This window comes from Balaenoptera physalus (genome assembly GCF_965194825.1).
Source record: "Balaenoptera physalus genome assembly, chromosome: 12".
In the NCBI taxonomy this organism is placed as follows: Eukaryota; Metazoa; Chordata; class Mammalia; order Artiodactyla; family Balaenopteridae; genus Balaenoptera; species Balaenoptera physalus.
The window spans coordinates 44,515,006-44,542,308 of NC_138897.1; the positions used below are offsets into that span (position 1 = coordinate 44,515,006).

Below are 27,303 nucleotides of genomic sequence, written 5' to 3' on the forward strand. Positions count from 1 at the left end.
TTTGGGGCTGCTCTGGCAGGTTGGGAATGCGAGGAGGGAAAAAGCAGAGAAAGACAGAGAGAGCGCGCGCGAGAGAGAGCTCTTGTCTACAGATTTATCCACATAATATATATTTATGTAGCATTTTTTCTCTCGACACTGATCAATGCGCACTCGGATCGCTGGGCGGACTTCCTCCAAGCCGGCTCGCTTTTTCAAGTCTAAATAAAGGGAACCAGATGGGAGAAAAAAAGCGCCCATTCCACCTTCGCCGCCGCCCCGCCCGCCATCCCTGCCTTTGCTTCGCCCGCCTGGCGCTCTAATAGAGCGCAGCTCAGGGGATAACGCCCCCCTACATACCCACACGAAAATGAAAATCAATGTTTTTTTAAAAAAAAAAACAAAAAGTTGCACCTGCTGCTATTACAAAAAGAACCCCCAAAAGGCAAAGAGGAAGCCAGCAGCCCCGTTCCTAACTGGCACCCGCTCCCCGCGGCCGCCGGGCCCAGAATCTCAGCGCCTCCCGAAGAGCCATGCGCCTGGCGCTATTTATAGCCGGGGGCCGTCTCGGACTGTACCACCGCTGCTCGCCGGGGCCGCCGACGGGGGAGGCGCGGCGGGGCCGGCGCCGCCCCACGCCACCCTGCTCCCGGCCGCCGCCCGCCGCCGCGCTGAGACCCCCCGCCTAAATCTTGCCCTCCCGGCCCCGCGCCCCCCTCTTCCGCGCGCGCACACTCGCCGCCCCCACCCCTGGTCTGACTGGGAACTTGAACCGGTCCAGCCTGTTTAAACGCAAAGGACAGAGATCCTGTCTGTTCAATGTAAAAAAAAAAAAAAAAAAAAAAAAAAAAAAAAATCTGATCAGACCGAAAGAGAGAGAGAGAGAGGGAGAGAGGGAGAGAGAGAGAAGAGAGGGAGGGAGAGAGAGGGGGGAGAGGAGAGAGAGCGCGAGCGCGAGCGAGCGAGAGAAGAGAGGAGAAAGAGAGAGAGCAGAGAGCGAGAGGAGAGCGAGGTGTAGAGAAACCGAGGGGGAGAGAGCCCGAGTGTGTGTATGCGTGTGCGTGTGTGAGCGCGAGCGAGCTTGCGAGGGAGAGGAGAGAGAGAGTGCGAGCAAGAAAGAATAAAAGGAAAGAAGATTTTCTCTATGTATATAAAGATGGCCACGTTAGCAAACGGACAGGCTGACAACGCGAGCCTCAGTACCAACGGGCTCGGCAGCAGCCCGGGCAGCGCCGGGCATATGAACGGATTAAGCCACAGCCCGGGGAACCCGTCGACCATTCCCATGAAGGACCACGATGCCATCAAGCTGTTCATTGGGCAGATCCCCCGCAACCTGGATGAGAAGGACCTCAAGCCCCTCTTCGAGGAGTTCGGCAAGATCTACGAGCTTACGGTTCTGAAGGACAGGTTCACAGGCATGCACAAAGGTGAGTGCACCTTTCGTTCCCAACTTTGCCGGTGAGAAGAAGCGGGCGGGCGGGCCGATCGCCCGGCGACGAACGAGCGAGCGGGAGACGGCGCGAGAGGGAGCCTCGGGCGGACGCCGAGGAGGGAGGCGCTCAGGCAGCAGAGACCGGGACTGGGGTGCGTGGGGAGCTGTTCGCCGGGGCAAGGCTGGGTTTTGGGCAAAAAGCTGATAGACGCGGTTTCGTGGGGAGAGAAGCAGGAGCAGAAGAAGAAGAGAGAGAGAGAGAGAGGATCGAGGGGAAACGGGGCTTGGATTTTTGGGTACAGCGACTTGAAAGATTGGGATGGGGACGTCTGCACCGGCCGAGCCTGGGACGCTGAGCAGACTGGCGGGCTCTCAGCCGGCCGGGGACCAAGGGTGCTGTCCATCGCCGTGGTGCTGAAATACTAAGCGGAGATGGTTTTCTCCTTCTCCGCTCGGGGCCAGAGTAGCAGGAGCGCAGCCGTCTAAAAAGAAGAGAGGTGACAAATTCAAAGATATATTTTTATTTCGCTATCAATTTAACAGTAAACTCTCCCTGTCGAGCTGTGTGCCTGAATAATCCGGTTGTGGTGCGAGTGGTGGAGGAGGGGGTGGGGGGGGTGTTAGTTGTTTGAAGGAAAGGGGGACAAAACCTAAGGTAAGAATTAGCAAAGAACCAGCCATCCCCTGGGTGGAGTGGGGGGGGTCAGGGAAGCCTGGATGATCCCCTCCTCCAGAAAGCAGGGCTTCGAGAAAAAAAATCTGTGTGTGAAAGATATGCATTTTGGAGGGTGTATCCTAAATTATCCCAAACTCACCATGCAGAGAGGTTTATAGTACATCGTTTCTTTCCCTTGAAGCAATCATTACTAGTGAGTGCTTGGAGGAGGGGGAAACAGAATGATCAAAGAATTAAAACCCAGCAACTTTTTAGGAAAGTGGTCATGGGAATTGTCTGCAACCTGCCTGTTTTCTCCTTGTTTTATTATCTTTAAGGCAGAGCCCCAAACGTGTTCAGTTGTAGAACGTGTGTGGGTGGCTGGTGGGTGACGAAATTAGCCCAGTGCTTGCTCCCTAACAGTAATGTATAGGATGTGCAGCGGGAATTAATCGGGGCTGGAGCTGTGTAGGCAAGTTAAATGCTTTCTGAAAGAGATTGATCGTCAGTCAGAGAAGGAACACTGGGCTAAGGAAGTTGTAAGGGATGTGTATGGACGTTCCGTTTTTAATAAACAGTAGTGTGGAGAGCTGCTGAAGATGCTGTGTTAGAGCTGGTGGTTTTAAAGATGAAAACACACACACGCACATGCACACCTACCCACACACAGAGGGCAGCCTCATCCTTGGCCACAAATGGGCTATGAACAGAGCTGATCCTCCGGCACATTAGGTGCAGAGCGCGGAGCTGTCTGGTTCTCTAAGCAGCAGTGGTTTCCACTATCACAGCCTCCCTCCTTCTTCAGCCCCCCCTTCATCCGAATACTAAGCAGAGCTCCGAACTCTTCATAGTTGGAGTCCCAGAGAGCAGTTTTTATTGGCTTTAGCATCTTCCAGCTTGCCTGCTGAGGAGTAAATCTTAAAGTTAATGGCATGTTGAGTAGCACAAAAACATAGCAGAATGGAAATATACTGGGTTTGCTGGGGTGGGGTGAGGGTGGGAGCTGTAATGGAGAGAGAAACCAACCTTTATTCAATATGGAGAAAATGTCTGTTCAGAAGAGAAACTGGAAAGGTGGAATGGGGAGGCAGTCTTCGAAATAATATCTGTTTCCCCCTTTTTCACCCTCCTTCTCAAGTCAACCATATCTCTGTAGTTTTTCCCTTTCCAATCAAGCTCCCTAGAAGCTAATCAAGGTTTGTATTAAACCTTTGTCATTTTAATATGTCCCCAGATTTTAAAATAGCAATAATGAAAATTAAAAAGGAGAGGTAGGGAAATACTTTGCCCATCTTAATGATAGGTTCTTGTGGGGATTTGAGATTTTAAAGTTTAAAAAAATCAGAATCCACTAGAGGCAAAAAGACAGTTGTGAAGAACTGAGCTTCCTATGAGATCTGGGTTGGAGGACTTTATTTGCTTCTTTATTCCAAATGAAGATAATCTTAAACAATATTTCTTGGTTTCTTCTCACGACCCCTTGCTAGTATCATCACTCTGTTTCTGATGTTTTGGGGACTCCCTTTTACTATAGCAAAGATGTAGAATTATCATCATTTGCATCAGCGAGGTAGAGAAGGTTAAGATATAGTTGCAGCATATGTATCATATCATATATATACATACACATATCTGGCCAGGATTCCTATGACAAGCAAAACTTCATTTTCTAAATAATTCCTCCTCTAAACTGGCTCAGTCAGGGGCAGACAGGCCCGTTGGCTTTGGAATGTTGGGTGCTTCATTGTCGAAGCTCACCCTTCAGAGCCTGAGCATATATTTTTTCCTATGAAACTTCCTGCCTCTCCATCCCTCAGATTTTTATAGGCAAGGTTGGCCCACAATGTCCCTAACAGTGCTTGGAAGCACTGAGAGAGCTGAATAAATGAGACAGTTTCCGAGGCCTGGTTTATTCAGTCCTAGAAGAGTTTGAACTCCTCCTTCAGTGATACAGACTGATTTATTAGCTAATCCTGATAAAATAAGCTTCCGGCCACCTTAAAAAATTACTTGCTTGCCATTGGTGATTAATTACTGTTAAGTCAAAAGCATGATGAGGCTTGAAGAATGAGGGTTGCATTTGGCTTCTAGATTTCCCCCAAGTCTAAATTATAACATGAGGCTAGCGATAGAAACGTGCCTTTGTTAAGCCTGGTTTCAGGGTATATTTGCGGCTTTTCCTTTCCCCTTCTTGAATTTCTAACTTCTAATGAATCATACTGGGATAAAATTGAGAGACATGACAGGATACTGGCCTTCATTGCAGATGGAATATGTATGCTATTGGTTAAAAGAAGAAGAAGAAAAAAATAAGTAAAAATTAAATTCAGTACATGAGATTTCAGGTGGGTATCCATTTGTTGGCCACCTGTCATTTCTGGTAACTAAAGAAGGAGAGAGTTCTAAGGGTTAATGGAATACCTGCCATGCGTAGAGTGAACCTTAAAAGGCAATTACTCCAGTCAAATTGGGAGTCTGGAGGAGGGAGTAGGTGTGTGTTGTGGAGCAAACCCAGCCGTATCCGAGGAAGGCTGTTGGGCTGGAGAGGCAGCAAATAGCAGTTGTGGACTGGGGTGATTACCGTAAAGGTAAATTCACCCCCTGGAGACCAGAAGGCAAATGGGCAGAGGGAGATCTGGGTGCTAGGCAGAGAGAGAAAGAAAGGAAAAAGCCCAGAACAATTTGAAGAAACAACACCTAAGGAAGAAAACCCAGTTTAATGCAAACTCTCCCGGCTAACTCAGAGTCTCCTTTTCTCCCCCATTAGAAGCACTTCGAGAAAGATTGTTTTTCCAGGCTCCAAAGAAAAAGACACTGTGCTATTGATTAAAGAAGAGAGAGGCAAACTCCCAGGGTGTCAGCAGAAGTGAACTGAGGACGAATTTTGCCCCTTCTTATAGAATTTTTCTCCCTTGGAGAAGGAAACAGGTCATCCACTAGTCTAATTCTTCCCTTCTCTCACTTTTTATTTATTTCTATTTTATTCCTTGTATTTCTTGGAAAACAAAGACAGTGACTGAAAATACATACACACACACACAGAGTCACGACTGCTAACACACACACACATACACAGTTAGTGGATCACACATGAACAAGCCACAATCCATTCATAACTTTGGTCTTATCTAGCAGGATAGGAGGCAGCAAAGACTGAGTTACTGGGAGACATAAAGACTAGTGCTCTCTGGATAGCCATATTATAATGCATTATCTTTGAAGTCATTTAAGTCCAATTTAAGTGGTATTTAGTATAATATTTATGAATTAATGTGATCTAAGCATAGGGCTGTCCCCAAAAGTTTAAACAGCCTTTACTACTGATATGTGCTTGTTCCCGGAGCCTGCGATGCATTTTAATCTAAACAGCTAAGTCCTCATCACAGTCCCTCTTGTTAACCAGTCAGAACAGATCTGTGGCCTGGATAACCTCTCTGCATTGAGATTTTCCCCTGCTGCATGGAGGAAAATCTACTCTAGTGGCAGCCCGGGGTCTCCCAACCCAGGAGCCACAGCTTCAGGGACTTCGGCCCCTCATACTTTCATACTACATCCAGAGGGAGGGTGGGGACAGAGTAATGGAACCTTCTGTGCATTGAGCTCCGAAGAGTATATCATTTTGAAATATACTCATCATCAGATGCACAACCTCTCATTTCAACGGTATCTGAGTAGTAAATTCCTCAAGTCCCTTGATTTGGGGTACAGCTGGGAGAAGGGGAAAGGGCAAGGGTTATGATTATGTTTGGGTGATTTGTGACCATCTTCATAAAATTACGTCTGGTATTTTTGTGTAAGAGGTAACAATTCTCAAAGTATCGAGTTTCTGCCACTTGACTTTAGCTGAAAGAGCTCATTGGGTTTTTTCGTTTTTTTGTCTTTTTTTTTTTTTTTTCCTGAGATAGGTGAATTAAAGCTAATGAGGTTCTATCTGATTTCTGTTTTCAAATGAGTCTAAGACACAGGCAAGCTGAAGTATCAGCATGGGCATCAGCTCAAGTAAGATGAACTTTTAAAAACTACTTGGAAAAATAAAAATTCAATTCTGTCCAGGGAAAAACACTAGCAGAATGGCTGGACACACACCTATAGCTTTTAAAAGAAAGATTTGCCTTGTGAGACAGAGATGTGGAAAATGAGATAGCTATAATAAGAAGAAAAACATTTAAAAATAAGTTTCACTAAAGAAAATTAGCAATAATAATTGTTGCAAAGTTAAAATAAACCTAAACAACTGCCCCCATTAAAAAAAAAAAAAAAAAAAAACCTCCAAATTCCAGATGTTGATAAGTATTCTATTTAGGAGCAAAGAAAAAAACTATTGGGAAATGATTAGTTTATTTAAGACGCTGGTGGTTATTTGCTGGTTGTGCATGGTTTCATTTATCTTTTAAACAGACTTCCCGAGAATCGACACACACATACACACACACACACACACCACACACAGAGATAAATTAATATGCACATGTGCACGTATATGCATCCATGTGCAAGCATGACTAAGCGCATCCCACACATATGGGAACCAGGTCTGGCCTAGATTTTACTGCAATTCAACAGGGAGATGTTAACACTCTTTCTCCCCCACCCTGCCCCACTCAGCTTTAATGGGGAATTCTAGATTGGGTTGAAAGAACCCCCTTGGCATACTTTCACTCTCTCCACCTGCTCCAGTTGGCTGATGTTTGTGACTTCTCAAACAAAAAAACAAAATAAAACAAAAAGAAAAGCTTTTCTTGAATGAAGTCATAGCTTAAAAACAACCCAAAGGAAAACAATTACAAAAATGTATGCCATAGATATGCAAACGTCCCCTCAGTTCATGCATATGTAAAGCTGATTGCTGGAGGACTTTCCTGATACCCAGTGATCTCACCACTCTCCGGTGACTGGAGCAAAGGCCATCGCTGTCATTATTATTATTATCATCATCATCCTCATTATTATAATTTATAGACCAGGATGGGAGAGGAGCTTCTGAGTGATGCCTGAGGAGATATCCAAAACGCCCACTCTTTGGTTGAGAAAAGAGCTGGTCTCACTTGCCTCTGATGGATTTAGGAAAAACACTGCACAACTCACACCTTCCAAGTCACCAGAGGGTGGTCAGTTTCCAAACTGACCCAGGAATGGATCTCAGTATAGAAGATTTGGAATGAGTACTCTGTAGAGGAGAGGAAGATGCAGTAGAGAATGAGGCCCAACATCGTAGGCAGAAAAAAGGAAAACCGAAAGTTGGAAGGCCAAAATGCCAGCCGGAAGCTGGGATCACTGGTTGACAGTGGCTGAAACTGCAGCAGCTTCTGAACTTGGAAGGGAAATCCCATGTGACATGCTGAGAGAAGAGCTCGAGGGTGTGAAAATCTGTGTGTGTCTCTGGGTACTGGAGGGGAGGGGGAGGGAAGATGCTGCAGCCTGCGTGGGTGTTGGTGTGAGTGCATGCGTGTGTGTGTGTGTGTGTGTGTGTGTGTGTGTGTGCAGGGAAGACATGACAAATTCAAGTATCGTGGAGATGATGTTAGGGGTAGTTTCATCTTGCAAGGCTATACGTGTGATCAGGGAGATGGTTGATGGAGAAAAGAGGAGAATGACGCTGTCCTTGTGATTATGTACACGCTCCACCTCGGAACTCGCGGCTTGGATTTGTCAATGATCTAAGTTCCAGTGTGGAGGCGTGCTCTTGTTCATCTGCCTGAGATCCCCACTCAGAAGTCCAGGTTGGGGAGAGGGTTCATCTCCCCCCACGCATCACTCTTCAAAGGCTTGCCCACTTCTGCTCACCTATTGACTCATTTTAGAAATGACCTTCCATCCGAGATCTGAGTGGCCAGCCCCAGAGTCCAGCTCTCTGCAGAGATCATTCCCTCCACTCACTGCGTTCCCTACCCCACCTACTGCCACTTGGCGTCCCTGTCCAACTTTTCTTTTGTAGTGCTTTCACACACACACACACATACACACACAGGGGAGTTGACCAAGTCAGTCCAGCTAGGCCCTGGCAAGCAAAGGGCTGCATTAGCCTGAATGCACACAGGGGTGGCAGGGACCTGGTGGCCCACCTTTTGGGCTCTCTACAAGGAAATCACATCCTCTTCCTTTACTTTCACCTTTTCTGCAGCCCCTCAAATACACATGAATCACAGAAAGCATCTAATTCTGCCCAAATAGCCTAGGGAAGGGGAACAGAGCCCCCAGCTTAGTAGGAGCCCTTTTATCATGCTCTTCCACCTCCTTCTTTTCTTTTTTCTCCTTACTATTTAAGATGCCCTCGAAAACCCACCATAGGTCTGAAGAGAAAGATACATGTTCCACTTGGCAACGTGAGGGTATGGTTAAAGATGCCAGGGCAAGAGGGCAATGACGGAGTAGAAACGGTGGCAGAGGAATTCCCAGAGTTGATGTGCTTGCCCTAAGGGCTTCCTCCATCTCCACTCATCCAGTTTCCAGTGGCCCCTGGATGGGTATAAAGCCAAAGCCACAGCTCTGCCCACAGAAACCAACAAAGCAGCCAGGTGGGCAGCCCCAGGGTAATTGCCCTCCTTTCTGTGTCCCTCCGGGAGCAGAAGGGGATATGTTCAGGACCAAGGAGTCACAGGGCTGCTCCCCTTCCACTCGCTCCACCTTTGGTTTCCCTTATCCTCCCTTGTATCTCCCCTCCAGCATAAGCTGACTGACACTCAAACGAAGCAATTCCCAGCAGCTCAGCTCAGGGACAAATCCTACGTGGCCATCTGCAAGATGTAAATAAATGGGTGCCCTCGTGGAGACAGACATAGTTCTGGTTCTGTGAGGATGGAACAGCCAAAAATATTGATCAAAGCTCAGGAAAAAAAAAATTGATAATGAGCTGGCCTCCAACAAGAGTTTAACTGACGGAGACTTCTGAAGGGCGGCTCTGGACAGCGCATAAACTGACCACGATGTTACTTTATTGCAATACACTCTGCTTTAATTAATTAATCACCTTTGTTAAGAGCTGCTCCAGATCAAAGGTTTCTGGATACTTCGCAGATCTTACTAACAAAGCCCCCATGCATTAGGCTATCCTACTGCTCACGGTGAGGCAAGCAACCTTCTTTCCCATTTTCTTTCCTCTTAGCTGTGGCTTCTTCCTCTTTGTTAATGATGAATGGATCTCACCGCACAGCCGCTCTGTCCTAGGATGGGTATGGTGAGGGGTGTTGCCCGCTGAGGGCATGGGGCTTCCTCTCAGCAGCTGTTTCTAAAATTACACGACTAAGACTTGGTTCACCTTCAAATCTATCTGGCTGAAATGGGGAGTGTCAATAGAATAAAAACAGAGCTCATGGAAATGCAAGAGATGTGTGTATGTGTGTATGTGTGTGTGTGTGGGTGTTTGTGTGTGTAGGCACGTGCACAAGCAAGTATGTGCACATCCACATAAATATTATGGGATCGATACATTTCACATCCACTGCCCACACCTCTTAACTTCTCCCTCCTGTCTCTTGAGCACCTGTGCTACTGTCGTATTTCACTCTGAGAAATGCTCGGAGCTGAAGCGTGCATAGATGATGCTATATTGAACCAAGCCATTGTTTGGATTCGGTTACGGAGTCCGGGTGCGTGTTGAAGGATGGTCCTCGCCTGGCATAAGTGGTGCCTAAAGAATCTACTTCTCAAGATATGACAGGAACCTCACTCTCCAGAGTCCCCAAAACCTACAAACTGACAGGTGACTTACTTGAAAGCCACCCTTGGAGTCATTCTAGGCAGATTTGAATGCCATACGTGGCTGTTTGTTCATTATTCTAATTTAATGATGCAGTCACACCTAATTAATCCATGTCTGGTTTATTCATACACTAAGTCTGAGGATCCAAAAGATCTCTCTAGCTAGCTGGCTTCCCTTTACAGGGGCGGGTGAGGGGGCTCCCCCGACAAGCGAGCGCGTCCGGGTCCAAACAGGAACGGATCACCGTAGACAGATTTGATGAAGGCACTGTCCCTGACACCACTGTCCAGCCACGTAGGAATGACAGCAATTACAGAGATGACAGCAATCAGAGACTAGCGATGAGATCTGTGTGTCTGTGTGCACACACGTGAGCACACAATGCGTGCATTCTACCAGGGCAACCTTCAAATAGGCAACGGGCCACACCCCCAGTGTGTACAAAACAACAAGGCCTTATGGAGTGTCAAGCATTCCTATGATTGGGAGTTTCAGTGCAGAAGGTTGTGAGGCTGAGCTGAGTCAAACTCCCCTCTCTGGCCTGGAGAAAGCCGAATGCATTGCTGCCACTGCACACATAAAGAGACTGAGGTTGGGAGCAGCAAAGTCCAGTCTTCAGCGTGGCCCTCAGCGGACCTCCCCATAGCTGCTTCTGGCCATACTGCTCCCAGTGAGTGCTGCCTCTTGCCTGGCAGGTACATTGAGAGAACAAGGCATCAACCTAATAATATCCTTATAAAGCCAAGCCTCCTGTGCTAGTCCTAGGAGACAAGAGGCATCCAAAGATCAAACACTACATCACAGTGTATTTGTAAGCACTCTCTGATACGGCTACCTCCCTATAATGCTCTAATTGACTATTTGATCAGCTCTAAAAGGCCCGGTGTTCAAGACAGACTCACACACATTCACACACTCACACACATACACTCACCACACAAGCACACGCATGCAGTCTCTCTCTTGCACATGGCACTGTACCCACACCAGTTCATCCAACAAAGGTAGATTTGCGCAGGAGATGCTTGAAGGTGAGTGAAATCACACACCTAAGATCATACATGCCCTTCCAGTAATGGGCTTATCAATAGCTCTTAAAGAAATGTGACAGCCAGCCCAGAGTCATTCAGTTGTATGGACAAAGGTCAGCATATAGATATCCATTATTAATAATATCGATATCTTGGTTGACCAATATAACCAGAAACTGTATCATGTCGCTGCTGATGGGCAAGGCTAGGAGGACTCCTCTGCAATAGCAGGAAATTATGCCCATGTAAAATTAATCATATTGACTGGTTCTAAGAATATATGGAGAGGTGAAGATGTTGAGAGCTCTTGCCGTGGTGGGAAAGGGGGACCTTGTTCCCAGAGGCTCCCTGGTCTTGAACCCTTGGAAAGTGCCCAGGAAGGAAGTGTCTACCAGGGCAACCTTCAAATAGGCAAGAGGCCACAGCCCCCAGTGTGTACAAAACAACAAGGCCTTATGGAGTGTCAAGCATTCCTATGACTGGGAGTTTCAGTGCAGAAGGTTGTGAGGCTGAGCTGAGTCAAACTCCCCTCTCTGGCCTGGAGAAAGCCGAATGCATTGCTGCCACTGCACACATAAAGAGACTGAGGCTGGGAGTAGCAAAGTCCAGTCTGCAGCGTGGCCTTTAACGGACCTCCCCATAGCTGCTTTTGGCCATACTGCTCCCAGTGAGTGCTGCCTCTTGCCTGGCAGGTACACCGAAAAGAACGCTTTCCCTCATCCGGCCTCTGCTTTCCAGTGGGGTGAGGTAGAGGAGAGGTGTTCTCTGAACAGGAAAAGAAAGAAATAGGATCCCCTAACCATTATCCACCCAACATATCCACATCTTTCTGTCAAATCAATACTTGGCTTGGCTTGGTCTCACCAGATGGGGCACAGAGCGCATCCTTGCACCCGCCGTGTGAAGAGGTCTACCTCTGAGGGGTGGTGTGAGCCTGAAGCAGCATCCCCAGTTACATGGCTGGATATTGGCCTCAGGAGGATGTCAGTGGGCACCCTTTGCAACTTAAAGGTCCCAGGAAGAAAGGCACCCAATCCCATCAATCATGTGACTGGGTTCTTGAGACCAGCGGAGCCAGGGTCTTGTCTTGCCAGCCTTGTTGGTCAGGTTGGTATGGTCTGGACTGTAGAAGGCCACTGCTCACTCAGGCTCACCTCCAGGCACAGTGAGCAGAAAGGAAAGGGAAGGCCATGTGTCCTTGGCCTTGGAATTGTTGTCTGGCATGTCCCTGGTCTCTCATGGCCTTGCCCACTGGAGCCCAGCTCAGGCTGTTCCTGGTCCTCCTTGGCCACGCTGGGCAGCAGCTGATCAGGTGTTCTGAGGGAGAAGTGGACAGCAGAGACTCCAGTGGCCGAGGGCTGGGCAGAGAGAGACGGAACAGAGCCGGCAATTTGGATCATTTCTCTTCTCTGTTCCCAGAGCCTGTGCAGGCAGCTGGAAGGGAGACTGCCTTAGAGGCCAGGTCCCCTGGTGGGTGATGATGGACGATAGGAAAGGAACTGCTAAGGTGCAGGGGAGATGCCTTTGATGTAAAGGAAGGAGAGGAAATGGTCCCTGTGGCTGGGGTGGGAGCACTTGGGCCTCAGCAGACAGGCCACCTGCCTCCCCCTCCTGGCCTCAGGCACACTCAGAGTCCCACCAGACACTTACACCCAGCCCTTGGGACCAAGGGCCTTGGCCAGTCTCTGTTCCCTCCCCCGTGCTAATGGCCCAGCCTTGTTAGCTGAGGCTACCTTGGACAGTTCCCAGATCTCTGGACTTGCCCACCACCCGGCCCCAGACTAGGCGTGGCCACAGAGGAGTTTGGGGAGGGCGTACCCTCCTCGCCCACAGAGCCACACCTGCCTCCTCGGCCCCAAAGGCCTGGGTCTAAGGAACTCTAGGAGAACAGCCCAAAGCCCAGAGGCTAGGACCCTCCTGTAGACCCTTTCCCTACCTTAGGGAGGGGCCCCCAAACTGTGCATGTGGAGGGGCTCCCCTCTCCTCCAGCGGTCGCCTGCCCTCTGACCATGAGAGGGAGAACTTCCTACTCTCAAGCAGGGCCCCTGAAGCCGAGGCGCCGCTCCTGCCGCAGTCCTGGCTCGGGGTCCAAGCCTCTCCCGCACACCACTCCTTACCCCTACAGGACAAGGGGGTCACTCCTCTTACGCGTGGGAGCCCCATGCAGGAGTAGGCTGCGTGGGACCCTGAGCCCAAGTCTGGGGCACCAGCAAAACAGCACCAACATGAAACAAGAGAGGAGACTCAGAAAATCCAGAAAGTATGGTAGTTCAGTATGCATGTGCGTTTGGTTTCATTTCAAAAAATGAATAATTCGTGTACGGTTTAGTACAGATTTTATTCTTCATTCCCTATGTTGCGGCACCAGAATCTTTTCCATACTTAGGGGTCTGACATGGGTCCAACTCCAAACTGTTATATCCCTCAGCTTTTGCAAAGGACTCTCCAAATGCCCCAGAAGACACAAACGCACATTCAGCCCTGTGTCTGACAACCCGGGCCTGGGTTAGTGATCATTTGGCACACCTGCCACCCAGGTCCAGCTGAGACCCCAGGGCACCAGCTCTAGGGCACCAGAGTTCCGTGGGCCATCGGAGTGAGAGGCACAGAGCAGGAGAGCCACCACTGGCTTATTTCCAGGCTTCATTTTCTCTTGCAATTTTTAAAACACTTTTTCTTGAAAACTGAGACCTCCGCTTTGCTCTCATCTTGATTATTTCAATAAGTAAATTATTAGATTTATTTCAGAGTCAATTCTGTTGTTATTGTGTTGGGCAGGTTTGAAAATCCACTGGAATGAGAAGTAAAGGGTGAGGCCTGGGGCTGGAAGGGACAAGGCAGCCAAACAGGTCCCCAGAGAGAGGAGAGGAATGCAGATAACCGGGCGGGCGGTGTCTCTGCGGGGCAAGCGTGCCCGAAGGCGGCAGTGAGCAGACTCCACAGACCAGGTCACAGGGGCAGGCCGCTGGACGGGAGGAGAGAGACAGGAGCAGAGGCCCAGGTGGTGGCCACAGAGCTGGAGCTGGGGGCGCCAGACTCCTGCTCCCTTCTGTGCGAGACCCCCGCTCTGTGGCTCACACTGTCTCCAAAGCCTTGGTTTGTTTCTCCTGAGTTTCTCAAGTTTCTCAGCAAAACATTAACCCTGAGTGTTCTGACTTATGTCAGCTGAGCCAGGCTGGTCCACAGCAGAGGCCACAGAGCCGGGAGGAGAGGGTCCCCCAAGGCTGGCAGAGGCAGGAGAATCCGGCTGGGGCAAGGGCAGGGGAGTCATCGACCCAGCTGCAGTCTGCATCTAGGGCATACCAGCCCCATGCGGAGAGCAGGGTCCCATGCCTACCCCCACGGGGCAGGGCAGCCTTCTGCAAAGCAGAGAGCAAGTGCAGCATTCCTATCTGATGGGGGAGACCCTCAGGGAAGACCAGGGTGGGGTGGGGCACAAACACACCTCCCTCAAGAAGGCAGATTCCTGTGTGACTCAGGTGCCCTGAGGGTCACGTTCTTTCCTCGGAAGGTGGGAACCCACCATCACCACCGAGAATAACTGGGTGTGCTAGGAAGCAGCAAACCCACAAATATAAGACTACCCAATGCGAATGTCCTGTGTGGGGAATGAAGGACCCTCCCCGCAAAGAGGAGTAATCAGATAGGGGTACCAGCTTCCGGCCCAAGGGGCTTGGCCCCAGGCTCCCAGGTAGAGAGGGTGGCAGAAGCCCGGCTGGGACATGGGAACAAGGCAGAGCAGAGCCCAGAGGCCAGCTTGCTGCCGACCTGCTTGTTTTGTTTCGTTTTGTTCCATTATGTTTCGTTTTTGTCCCACTGCAGTAAAGTCTCGTTCTCAGGCTGGTGGATAAAGGAATTTCTCACTTTGAATAAATCTCGACCTACCACCGGCCCGGCTGAGAGAGAAGAGTTGGGGGCAGGGGTAGGTGGGTGGGTTGCAGATATGTCTGAGGAAGGTGGTGACACACATAGGACCTGCAAGGACAGGCCTCACCTTCTTTGGGGCTGCAGTGTCCGAACGGCAGCCCACTTGGGCTGAGAAATTACTCATGGAATATTTCAACCCGTGCCCATGTTCCCCGTCACCTAGTCAGGCATCCAGACTGTCCCCAGAGCTTACTCAGCTGAACATCCCGAGCAGTAAACTGGGGGTTTCTAGAAGTGGAAATCTCCCCCGGCCCTCTGCCCTTCCTCTGTGCTGGCCCCCAGTTCAGGAGTGGCTGCAGGAAGCCAGGCAGTGGGTAAAGCCCGGAACAGCATTTCCTGGGGTGACACTGGTCTTGTGGCTGGAAGAATCTTGGCAGATCCCAGGAAGAACCACTCCCAATGTGGACAGCACACCCGGGCAAGGGTGCCAGGCTCCCTGGGCAGCCTATTTACTGCATGGGAGCAATTGGGGTGCTTCCTCCATCTCTGGGAGAGAAACCCAGCCCAGAGGAGCAGGAAGAGATGAGGTGACCCTTAGGGACCCAAACACAGGAGTGTTTGTGGCCGACTCTTTAGGGGAAGGAAAATTCCCCTCATTCAGGCCTTCCACAGAGCGTGACCCCGCGGCATCTCCTGACCCCTGGGATTTCTCGGGGGGAAGCAGAACTGGGCTCCGTCAGAGAGCTGGAGTCCTCCAGTGCCCCCCGCCCCGCCTACTCTACACTCCCCCGATGCCCCCAGGCCCCAAACCCCAAGCCCCAGGGCTCTCAGGGCACAACGGTCCCCAACCCAAATGACCTCCCTTTCCTATCCCTTCCAAGTCCTGCCCCTTGCTGATCTGACAAATCAAACTGGGCAGATGCGTCCCTAGCAGCTAATGGACATTAATGAGTTACCGTCACTGGTGACATGTGCCTCGTACAGGGACCTTTTAGAGCCCAGGCCATAACCCAAAGAAACATCTCTCATGGGGGGATTTCTGGCACAAGCCAAGCCAGAGGGAGAGGCCGTGAGGCTGGGAGGCCTCTGGCTGCTCCCTGGGCATGGGCCTGCCTGGCCTAAAGCTGTGTGGCCAGGACATGGACCACCCCCTCCCACGCCACAGGACCAGATGAAGCAGGCAGCGGAGGGGCTCAGACCCTGCCTGTCTCCCAGCAGGGCCGGCGCACCCAGGAGGCTGCCAAGTCAGAGGTCTAATCAAATATTAAACACAGTCAGTAAACTTAAACCAGTGCCGTATCTGAAGCGCCGAGTCCCTTCCTGAGAGCAGCCCAGCTCCAGCTCAGGGACGTTGCCAGCTCAGCTTTGCCTGGGTGCAGGGCTGGGGGCTTCTGGGCCCATGCCCCACTGTGGGCAGGAAAAGGGGAGACACACAGGGACCATGGCAGGGACGGAGGCTCATGGTTTTTCTCCTCCATTCTGTTATTCATTTCCTCTGATTTTTATCTAATCTCTCCTGATTGTCCTGGTGAAACTTAATAGACAAAGTGAATTTTTATTACATCATCAATATAATCTCCAGCTAATCAGCAGACTCGGGGGCCACCGCAAGCCCTATAGCTCCTCATCTGGCTTCATAAATAGTAGGAACAATCACTGCCAAGCGTGACTCCTCCACCTCCTCCCAAGAGGCTTTCTCCCCACTGCTCCCCTTTCCCAGACCTATTCTCGGGGTTTCTGCCTTCCCACGGATCCCCCCCACCCAGTGGGCCACATTGCCGGTCGATGGAGATATCTTCCCCATTCGTATTTTTAGTTTTCTCCCTCCCAGCTTCAGCTGTTAAAATCACAAATCTGGGGCTCGTGTTTTGAATGCCAAAATAGCCTAATGTCGACTGATTTTGATTCTACTTTCCTCTGTGCTCGGAATATGATATGTCATAAGATATTACATAATCCGATAGATCAAAGTATATACTCTAAATCACATTATATACCAAATTAAGTCATATATTTTACCGTACTTGTATAACCTATATACCAAAGGTGTTTTGGTCATTTAAAGTCAGGTCTTGTATCTTATAGACTGTATCATAGATGTTAAATTACATATTTCATTTATATTATAGTATGCCTTTCATTTACATAGCATTTTAATCTGTAAAGTGCTTTCTTGTCTATTACCTCTTTCATCCCTATTGCAACCAGGTACAGTTGATGCCTTTTTTATAAAGAAAAATGGAAAAGGGATCATGAAGGAAAATTACAACCTGGTCAAATCCTGCCAGGATACAGCAGAACGGCTCAGGCTCAGAACAGATGCTGGCGAGCCAGGGAAGGGGCCTGGGCGAACCAGAGGGGGCAGAGGCCTGGCCGATGGCCAAGTGGGCAGATTCCTAGAGCCTGGCCTGGGCAGCCCCTGGCCAAAGGGCAGCGATGATTTAAGGAATGTATGATTGGTTTGTTTGTTTCCCCACCAACCTGCCCAAAGTTAAAGGTGAAACTGAGTGTATCTTCTTGGGAGGCTGAGCCCATTCATTAACTCAAGATGTCTGCTCCCCTGCTCTCTGGGGCCACACCACTCTGCTCTGCAGTGGTTTGGATTTGGGGAAACCAGCAATCATCACTTAGAGTCAAATCCTATAAATAAGGTGGGTGACAAGGCTATTGAATCTGACCTTGGGTGTCCACACCCGCGACTGTTTGAGGGAAGGGGGAATCAGCTCCCTGCAGGCAGATCAGAGCCAACTCTGGGAGGCGCCGGCCACCCTTCTGATTTCTGTGCAAAAGTCTGCTTGTTCACATCTGTCCAGTAGATGAGCTGCATGCGTCAGAGAGTCTCGGGAAAGCTCCTTCTCTTTGGGCCTGACAGGGCAAGGGAGGCCTGGATCCTCAGAGGGGCCCCTGGGAGCAGGCAGTGTTTGGCGCTCTGGACACTGCCTGCTTGCAGAGGTGGCTGGTGCACCAGAGATGGAGCTGGACGTCTGGTCCTCGCCCTGCCCGGCCCTCTGGCTCAGAGTCTCAGCTTTCTCCTCTCTCGAATCACGGCAGTGACCCCTGCTCACCCCACCTCTTAGGGTCATTGTGAGGATGGAATGAGCTAAAAGGAGGGAAAACGAGGTGTAAAAGTTAAAATCTCCAGGGTCATTGTCATGTATTAGGTGCCAGCACCCCCATCAGAACAGAGAGCTCTGAAAGTCCTGCTCACTCAGAAATAGGATGCTCGGGCTGACATCAGGATGGACGGGAGGGAATATTGACAAAGCACCTACTACACGGTGTACACGTAGGACTCTTGCTTATTTTATCTCATCAAATCCTCGTGACAAAACTGCGACAGAGATGTCACCGTGCCCCTTTGAATGCCACAGGAACGGAAGCTTGAAGAGCAGGAACTCGACGGAGCTTACGCGCTATGGAGACGCAGAGCCAGAATTTGCAACCAAATGTGTCATATTCTCAAGCCCCCCACATTTCCATGACTGCAGCTCCCCTTATGGAAGTAAATAAAAAGATCACCTCTTCCATCGCCGTCATTTTACAGATGGGGATACTGAAGCCCTGTGACATTAAAAGCTAACGTTTTCTTAAATCATCCCACACCATATTTTACAGAGGTTCTGAAAACACACACATACACACACACACACACAAGTACATATACACATTACAGACACACAGAGATAACTCACATAAATACACCCTCTTACAGATACACATATACACAGACACACACACATGTATAGACACACGAAGGAATATATACTCACAGACACACATAGGAACACACTCACATAAGGACACTCAGATACCCACGTACACGAGCACACACACCCAAAAATATAGATATAACACACACACATAAACACATTTCACAGACACACACGTATAGAAACATACCGAGTCACACATAGACACGCACAGAAATGCACACATAGAGGTACACACACAGACATAGATGCCTATACTCACACAGAAGCACACACTCACACACCAGACCTCAACAAGGCTTAATTAACCATAAGGCCACAGGTACAATTTAGCCCCATTACTCTTTAGCAGGAGAAGCAAAACCAGCTGGTTTAGAGAAAGGGATGACAAGAGCCCAGCTTGGAGGCAAGGAGGGAGCCCAGTGGCCCCCTCAGCTCACCTTTCAGCCTTAGGCCAGGGGCCAAAAGTCATCTCGCCAGCGCCTGTGTGGCGCGGGAGCCCCGTAAAGGTCAAGGCCAAATCCTCATTAGAAATCAACAAATCAACAGAAGGCATTTGCTGAGAATGCTCCCTCTGCAATTGCTCTTCTGCATCCACCCCCAGGATCCTGGCCAAGTTTCTGCTCAACTGACCAAGACCAAAGGAAGGTCCTGGAGAAATTTGGGGCAGGCCTTCCAAGGACCCCCCAGCCCTGTTCATCTGCCCTGGGCAGGTCTAGTACAGGTAAAGCCAGGCCTGTGACCAGAAGAGGCACCTCCAGGAAAGAGTGACTGGAAGGGATGAGACGACAGGTGTAGGTTTGCAGCCCATCTGTCCTGGAGGCCAGCACTCAGGCTGCCTCCTCTGTGGCTCCTAGCGATGAGGGAGGATGTCTTCCCACATCGAACCTCTGCTGTACACCCAGGCCTGCTCCTGGCCTGCAGGGCTCCTGTCGGTCTATGGGACCACGCTCGTCCCAGGCTTGGCAGACAAAGTGGCCCTGTCCATCTGTATTAAGAAAATACACACACACACACACACACACACACTACATGGAGCAAAGGGTTAGCAATGACGCAATGACAAGGAGCTCATCAGAGAATGGGAAACATATGGTTTTCTTTAGGATAAAATCCTGAGGGTTTGGGAATGAGTTCACTAAATGTTCACCTCCTGAAGGACGAACAAACCATTTGGAAACTGAGACTTTCCTGGCACAATGGGGTGGGCCTGCTCTGCCACGCATGGACCTGGGCCGGGTGTGTTGGATATGAGCTGCTCTGGGCTGCCCTGGGAGGTGGTGTGTATGTGTCGCCCCGTCCCACGTGACCATACTGTGCTGATGGGCCGTGAGGGGTGAGGCTCTGTGGGCATCTCTGGGGACCATGGAGACAGCTATGAACGGCCACGGCATGGCTAGCTGCTGGCACACGGTGTGTCTGTTCAAGGCATGCTGTGTGGATGGGTGTCTTCTCCTTGTGTTTGGCATTACCGTGTCCTGTGAGTCTCCTGCACGCATGTGCACATATGCTGATGTTGTATGGGTCATGTGTGCGTGTCAGGTACAGGAGAGCAGTGATTTCTGCCCTGGTTCTGGAAAGGGATGGGAGGGAGCAGAGGGGACTCTTGCTTGTTCCTGCACAGCTGCAAAGCTCCCTCATCCTGGGACCTGCTACCCAGGAGGGTCCCCCCTTTCTCTCAGCCCAGGGGGATCTCATGCCAGAAACGCATCTGCCCCCGTCCTGAAGCTCTGGGTCCGAGCAGAGCTCTTGGATCTGGAGCCCTTGCCCGTAGCTGCTGTGAGAACAGTGTGTGAGTGTGTGTGTGTATGTGTGTACACACGCACACCGCCTCCATATAAGCACACTGCAATCTCAGCTGGGGAGGCCCAGGCAAGGAGCCGTGTGGACGTGTATGCTCAGATGTGCTGAGGGGACGCCGGCATGTAGGCGATGTCAGGGGCCCGGGTGGGCCAGTTTCTAAGTTACAGATTGTAAGTCTATGACTAGAGTTTCTACCAAGTGCACGTGAAAAACGGCAGAAAAGATGGGTCCAACTCCCTGGGCGGGCTCTCCTGCAGTTCCCCGCAAATGTGTGTGAGCAGGGGGTCTCTCGAGGAGCCTCTGGCCAGAGTGTGGGAGAGGGGTAGGAGAAGGTCTGGGGGAGGCAGGGTCCCACACACGTGTTGTATGGGCAGCCTGAGTGGGTGGGACGCTAAGGGAGACTGTCCTCCAGAGACCTCGCTGCTTTCGTGGATGCACGGCTGGGCCATCTGTGGCATTTTTCTCACATTCTGCCTACAGCTTCCCCTGGGAGATGGGGAAGAGGAGGTCGGGGCTCCTCAACTTCCAGGTAGCCCTGCGCACCCAGCTCCTCTCGGAGACAACCGAAAGTGTGGGGCTGTGTGTGTGTGTGTGTGTGTGTGTGTGTGTGTGTGTGCGCGCGTGACAGACAGAGACAGAGAGGGAGCTTGCGGGGAGGGGCAGCAGCTATGGGAAGAGAGAGGGCCCCCTCCCCACTGCCTCCATCTGGGTGGGAGCAGATGGTCCTCAAACTCAACCGGCCCAGAGGCAGGGCTTGGAAGCAGTGTGTCCTGAGGGAGGGACAGCGCAAAGGAGGCCAGGGTGGGGTTCCCGGGAAATGCTCCCGGGCTGAATGCATCTCTGCCCTCTCGGATCTGTCCTCTGTCCAGACACCCAGGGTGCCTGAGCCCTGTTCCTTTGCTTCGTCTCTGGGCCACTTGAGGCTGATCCGGCTCCTGGGGTGCAGACATGAAGGGCAGGCTCTTCCGAAGTCTGACCCCGGCATGAACTCACTCTGCTCCTAGGCCTGGCAGGAGAAAAGCCGTCCTACCTGCCGCCATGGGTTCTGAGGTCTTGGGCTCATCAGGAGGGAACCACCATGCTGGACTCAAATCCAGGGTCGTCATCTGTGCTTTGCCTAAAACATCCTCAGCAGGTAGCCCCCAGGCACACAGAGCCCTTAGGTGAAGTCTGCCTTGTTTTCCCGCAGCCGAGGACGGACCCTGACCCTCCCCTGCCTTTCCTAGGTCCCCTGTGTCCAAATTCCCTGGAAATCTGATGAGAAATGAAGATCCTGGCCTCTGCCTCAGACCTTGGAATTCCCAAGGTCTGGGACTCTGCAGCTGGAGAACAGCTCAGAGATCTCCAATGCCTGGTCCCCAGAGCCACCCGGTGGCAACCCCCAGCCCCATGGTCAGTACCCAGTCCAGATTGTTACTCCCTCCTGATTCAAAGCTGGACACCCTCCCAGCATGTCCTAACTTCCTGCACCCTGCCTCATGGCCCCCGGGGTGCAGCCTTCTTCCCCAGGGGAATGACCTCCTGCACAGCCAGGACCACAGGATCACACATAAATCCCCCTCCTCAGGCTGCCATCGTAACTGCCAGAAACACACGTCTTTCCCACCAGTAGGAAGGGGCCCTGACCTCACACTCTCACATTTTCCTCTCACACACGTGGGCGCACACACATTCACACACAGATACACTCATCCAGACATACAGATACGCACAGGTGCACTGACAAACACAGAAACACTCACACACACACAGACACACACACACACAGACACACACACACACAGACACACACACACACAGATACACACATGGGTTACGCTATTCTGTTCCCAGCTCCATGGAGTCATGGCTGTGCTCAGCACCTCCCATGGCTTTCCAGGCCCCATTCACAGGGAGGTGGAGTCTCCAGAGGTGGCCAGGGGCTGTGAGACAGACAGTCCTGAGGTCAAACCCCAGCTGTTCCACAGACAAGATGTGTGACCTTGGGCAAGTCACTTTACTTCATGGGCCAGCCTCAGTTTACTCGTCTTGCAAATGGGAACATACAAACTGTCTAAATGGGTTTATTTCGAGTATGAAATGCAGTAATCTAGGCAAAGCATTTGGCACAGTGCCTGGAACGGTAAGCCTGAGATGAATTGCAGCTGTATAACAAGTGAAAAAGAAAAAGAAGTGATAGAATTCCCAGCCCAGACACTCGCCTCTGGCCTTGCTGCTGCTGTGCTTCCTCGGAGATCAGTTCCAACTGCACCTCTGCTCAGCTGTGCCCACCCAGTGCACCTCTTCCCTCTGCCTCCCCCAGACCAAAGCCTGTCCCTTTGCAGAGACCGCACTGAGCATCTCCCAGGAAGCCTCCTACAGCAGCAGCTCGAACCTCCCACCCAGGGCATCAGACCCACTGCGCCGACCCCCTGCCAGTGTGTGCCCATCTGGGTCCATCCGGCCTCTCCTTCCCCCGTGAGCTCCCCACAGACACCCCTGCGGGCCTCGGCTGGACACACCTCAGGCACAAATCCATGGTGGCCACCTTCACTCACCTAGACGGACAGTCACTCTGGCCCTGGCAGAGGCCAGTTGCTTTTTTAATATTAATTTTATTATAATTGTTTTCCACTGTGAGCAGTACCATAGAAAAAATAATCGAGATGGGAAAGGAGAAGAGAAGGTACCCGTAGTCCCACCGCTCAAAGATGCTCCTGTGAATGTCATAGTGATTTTACTTAGGTCTGGCTGGCAGGTCCACTCAGAAGCAACACAGACTGAGCTCGCTTGCCTACAGAGCACCCAGTGTTGGGCTACACCTTGTGTAAGAAGCAGAAGGAAGAGCCACAGCCACCGCACCCCCCCACCCCCCTAGGAGGCTCACAGGCTCGAGAGGAAATAACACTGGGGAAAATGATGCCCAAACACAACCTACCCCCACCCACCACCAGCAGATACCACTGTGTGCCTGGGTCATGGAGGGATGTGCAGCTCCTGTGGCCAGGGTTTGAAAGTGGGTAGAAGCCCTGGGTTCTTGTCCAGGGGCCCCTGGAGTAAGTCATTGGGCTTTTCTAGATTTCCACTTTCTCACTTGGGCATGAAGATAAAATCGGTCACCTCTAAGCATGCTTCCTGTTTCACAGTCTATCACCTACGAGGTGAAGTTCATGCTGGATGTAGAGCCCAGGGTTGCACAATAATGAGGGACTCTTGGAGGCCGGGGACAAGTGTGGGAAGATTTGAGGAGTCGCTCAGAGACCACAATCAGGGGTCAGAGGTAACAAGAAATGATGGGTCCATGGAGGGATTGACGAGCTTGTGACTGGGACTTGGTCATGAGTTGAAATGGAAACGGGGTGTGATGGTTGGCCCTCACTAGCACCAGGTTCTCCCAAAGAACAAGGGGAGGTGGTGGTGGTGCCGTGGAGAGAGCACTACATCTGGAGTCCAAAGACTTGAGTTTTAATGCTTGAGAGGTGGATGATGACCACAGGCATTTTATTCCCTGAGCTCTGAGCTCCCATCCTGTAAATCAAGAATAACAACACAGATTCCGCGGTTATCATGGCAATTAAGTGAGAATATATAGAAACATCTAGAACAGGCTTGGATAATTAATAAGCATAATAATAAGAGAAATAGTTAACATGCCTTTGTCATTTACCAAGTGCTCAGCACAAAACCAAGCATTCCTTTGTGCTATGTCATTTCATACTCCCACTTCTCCTAGAAGGAAGGTTAAGTTTCCATCTTTATTTTGCAGACAAGGAAACAGAGGCACAGAGAGTTTAAGTAACTTCCCAGGTCACACAGTGAGGAAATGGCAGAGCCAGAATGCCAAGCAGGGCCCCCAAGAGTCACGGGCTTGGTTAAGAGTGCTTGTCCTGGTTGTGGTCAAGTCCCACATCCGGGAATGAGAAAGTCTTCACGTGTAAACACCATGACGGAAGATCAGAAAAGCCAGCTCCTGAAGTTCAGTGGATACACAGTAAGCACTCAATAATGAGTGTTTATTTATTGCTTCTGTTTACAGCTCTATTCCCAAAGTGAATTGTTTAAGTAAGGAGCATTTACCTTTATTACAGTCATTGGTAAATAAAATTATATTTGCATTTCCACAAATATGTATGAGTTTAATTAGTCTTGCAATTCGTACACAAGAGCCGGTCCAGGAAACACATTCATGAGCTCACACTTCTACCCCAGGCAAAAAGCCTTCTCAGACAAACACCATCAGGATTAAATAATTCATTCATTCACAGAGAATGATCACAATTCCATGTCGGTCATGCTGGGGGTAGGATGCCAATTAGATATCCAAGTGGAGACGTGAAGAAGGCAGGTGGATTGTGATCCTGGAGCTGAGTGAAGATCTGGGCTGGAGGTATAAGTGTGAGAGGCATTCATGAATCGTGGTACTTAAAGTTATTTATAATAGGACAGATTAAACAAGACTTCATAGATGTGATTATTGTTCCTCCCCAGTGGGGTCTGAGCATCAGTGAGGTCATGGACTGTGTGATACACACCTAGTCAGGCATGCATGAAGCCCGAGGTGGGGTCTTGGGAGTCCCCTCCTCCCCACACCCCTCCCCAATGTCTCAGCAGGGGCTCACCAACACCAGACACCCCTGGCCCTCACTTTAATGAACGTGGCAAAGGAGACTGTTCCTCCTGCCTCAGTTCCCCCTCATACCATCTCACAAAGCTTATCTTGAATATGTCCTTCCCATGCTCCCACCTAAATCCCTCCTGCTGTAGTTTCATTCCCTCCAGCTTTTGCCATGGCCACTGCCACTGCCCTTTCTTGGAGTGTCTCTTTCCCAGGATGCCAAAGTTGCATTCCACCCAGGAGGGAGAGCAGGAACTCTCTAGGGTGAGTCAGCCGGATTCACAGCGAAGATGTAGGTCGCCCAGCTCCCTCCTCCCTGCTCTGCAGTGGCTGAGGCCTCCCTGCCCCGCCTGCCCCACCAACCGTGTCCTTGTGGCCTGTACACCCTTGCCCCTCCACCCCCACCAGCCTGATCTCACTAGTGGCTGCTCTGAACCCCTGGAAGAGAAGCATCCTGCAGGGACTTCTGTGTGGCCCCCAGAGCCACCACCAAACACCTGAGACAGACTGCTGGCCCTATTTTCTCTCTTTTAAAGTTAAAAGCTAATAAAAGCAACACACAATGAAATAAGCTGCTGGTGTTTTACTTACAAATTAGAGCTGAAATCATTCCCTAGGCACCTGGGAGTCTCTGAGAGGCTGGACTGGGGTGAAGGAGCCTGCGTGTAGAAGGTCCTCCATGGCCGCAGACCGCCCTCCACTGGCCTGCAACTGCTCCCCCAGGCACCTCAGAGCCAAACCCTCCTTCCTTGTCACCTTCATACATACACCTGGGTCAGAGCCCACTGTCAAGAGGATGATCTTCAAAAGCCCCCTATCAAAGAGTGATGGGTAGCTGGATGGGAGGACAGGTGGAGACGAGGAGATGACCCAGTGCATCACTGATCCGGCGATAATAGTAAAAATGTACCCATTGCGAAGCGCTCTAACATGCCAGGCCATGCTACCCCCATGGTCGCATGAGAGCTCTTCATCCTCTCAACTACCCCATGACAACACCAAGTGGGCTGACAGCCATGTGTGGCTATTTCCATGTCCGTTTATTGAAATGTAATTAAAAATTCAGTTCCTCAGTCGCACTAGCCATGTTACAAGTGTTCAGTAGCCACAACTAGTGGTAATTTATTATGCTAGACAATGCAGACCTAGAACCTGCCTTGCAGGGCAGAAAATCCTATCAGACGATGCTGCTCTAAAATACTGCAGGCGGGTAAAGCAGTGAGAGTGTCACACGTGCACGTGCCAACCTGAGCCTGTGTGGAAACGATGTAGGTGGGTGTGGGCTTCACTATACTGTGTGTGTGTGTGTGTGTGTGTGTGTGTGTGTGTGTGTGTGTCCAAGAGGTGCCTAGCCCTTGTCTATGGCCTCAGACCTGCCACCAGAAGGAGTGTTATGAACACGGGCTCTAGAATCAAACTGCCTAGATTCAAATGCTCGCTCTCCCCCTCTCAAGCTGTGTGACCTTTGGCAAGTGGCTTAACTTCTCTGTACCTCAGCCTTCTCTTTATAAAACAAAGATAATAATAGAGCCGTGGCAGAGGGTTGTTAGGAGCACTCCGTGAGATAATACGCACACAGCTCTCAGCATGGCTCCCGGCACATTGTGAGCTATTAATAAATGTTAGCTGTTAGTGCCGTTTCCAGGAGGCAGTGTGTTTGCTGTGCTGGGGCAGCCTTGGAGAAGAGTCACGTAAGGGAGCGCGCTGAGAACTCTGATGAGGCACGAGGATCCCCTCATACTCGTGCAGTTCAGGGGCTGGGGAATGAGCTGGTGAGAAGCTGCAGGGGGACGGCCCTGTGGGTGCGGGGACGGGGTGGTGCAGATTAGAAGAGGTGCACGCGGAGGATGAGGAGGATAAAAATGGAAAACCAGTTGGGCCTTAGCATGTTCTTTACAGCCTAGACCTTTCTATTTTGCTCTGAAGATGTACTGCTTGGGAGAGAGAGTCATGTACATAAACTGTTTTACAATGTCAAAATTGCTTTCTCTCTTCAGTGAAGCAGCAGGACAGTTATTCCCTCATACCTTGCCCTCTAGGATCTAAAGTCTTACCTGGGAGATGAGGCCAACCCACAAGCAACAATTGGAACGAGAAAGAATCAGAGCCAGGGTGGCACCTCAGGGAGTTTCTGGTCCAAGGCAGACATTTTAACACAAATCATTTCAACAGGTATCTGTGGAGTGCCTGTTCTGTGTAAAGCCAGCTTGTGGGTGCTGCAGGTGATTGAAAAAGAGAAAAGATACGAAAGGATCTCTGCCCTCAAGGAGTTGAGGGCCTGAGAAAGAGGCCCAAGGCCTCAGCCACCGAAGGTGATATGGACATTCCAAGGTGGGCGAGGTCCTGTGTGGGAAAGATTACAGTCAGGAACTGGCATTTGAAATAGGCTCTGAAGGGTGGCTAAGATCTGACAGAGGACAAAATGAGGTCCAGAGAGGTGGGACAACTTGTCCAACACCACACGGCTAGTAAAGACCAGAGCCAGGCACGAGGTCCTTCCCCCGTGGAGAGATGAGGGAAAGGGCACCTA

General features: G+C 50.6%; 1 protein-coding gene across 50 annotated transcripts in view; it reads left to right on the forward strand.

Moving 5' to 3' along the window:
- The first annotated feature begins 646 nt into the window (after nt 1-646).
- The window catches only part of CELF4 (CUGBP Elav-like family member 4), a 299,460-nt gene continuing 272,803 nt past the window's right edge, over nt 647-27,303 (forward strand). For all 50 annotated transcript variants that reach the window (XM_082416127.1, XM_082416138.1, XM_082416147.1 and 47 more), the window contains exon 1: nt 647-1,409. In XM_082416127.1, coding sequence (XP_082272253.1) covers nt 1,124-1,409 — 286 coding nt within the window. In that variant the 5' untranslated portion in view covers nt 647-1,123. The remainder of the gene's footprint in view (nt 1,410-27,303) is intronic.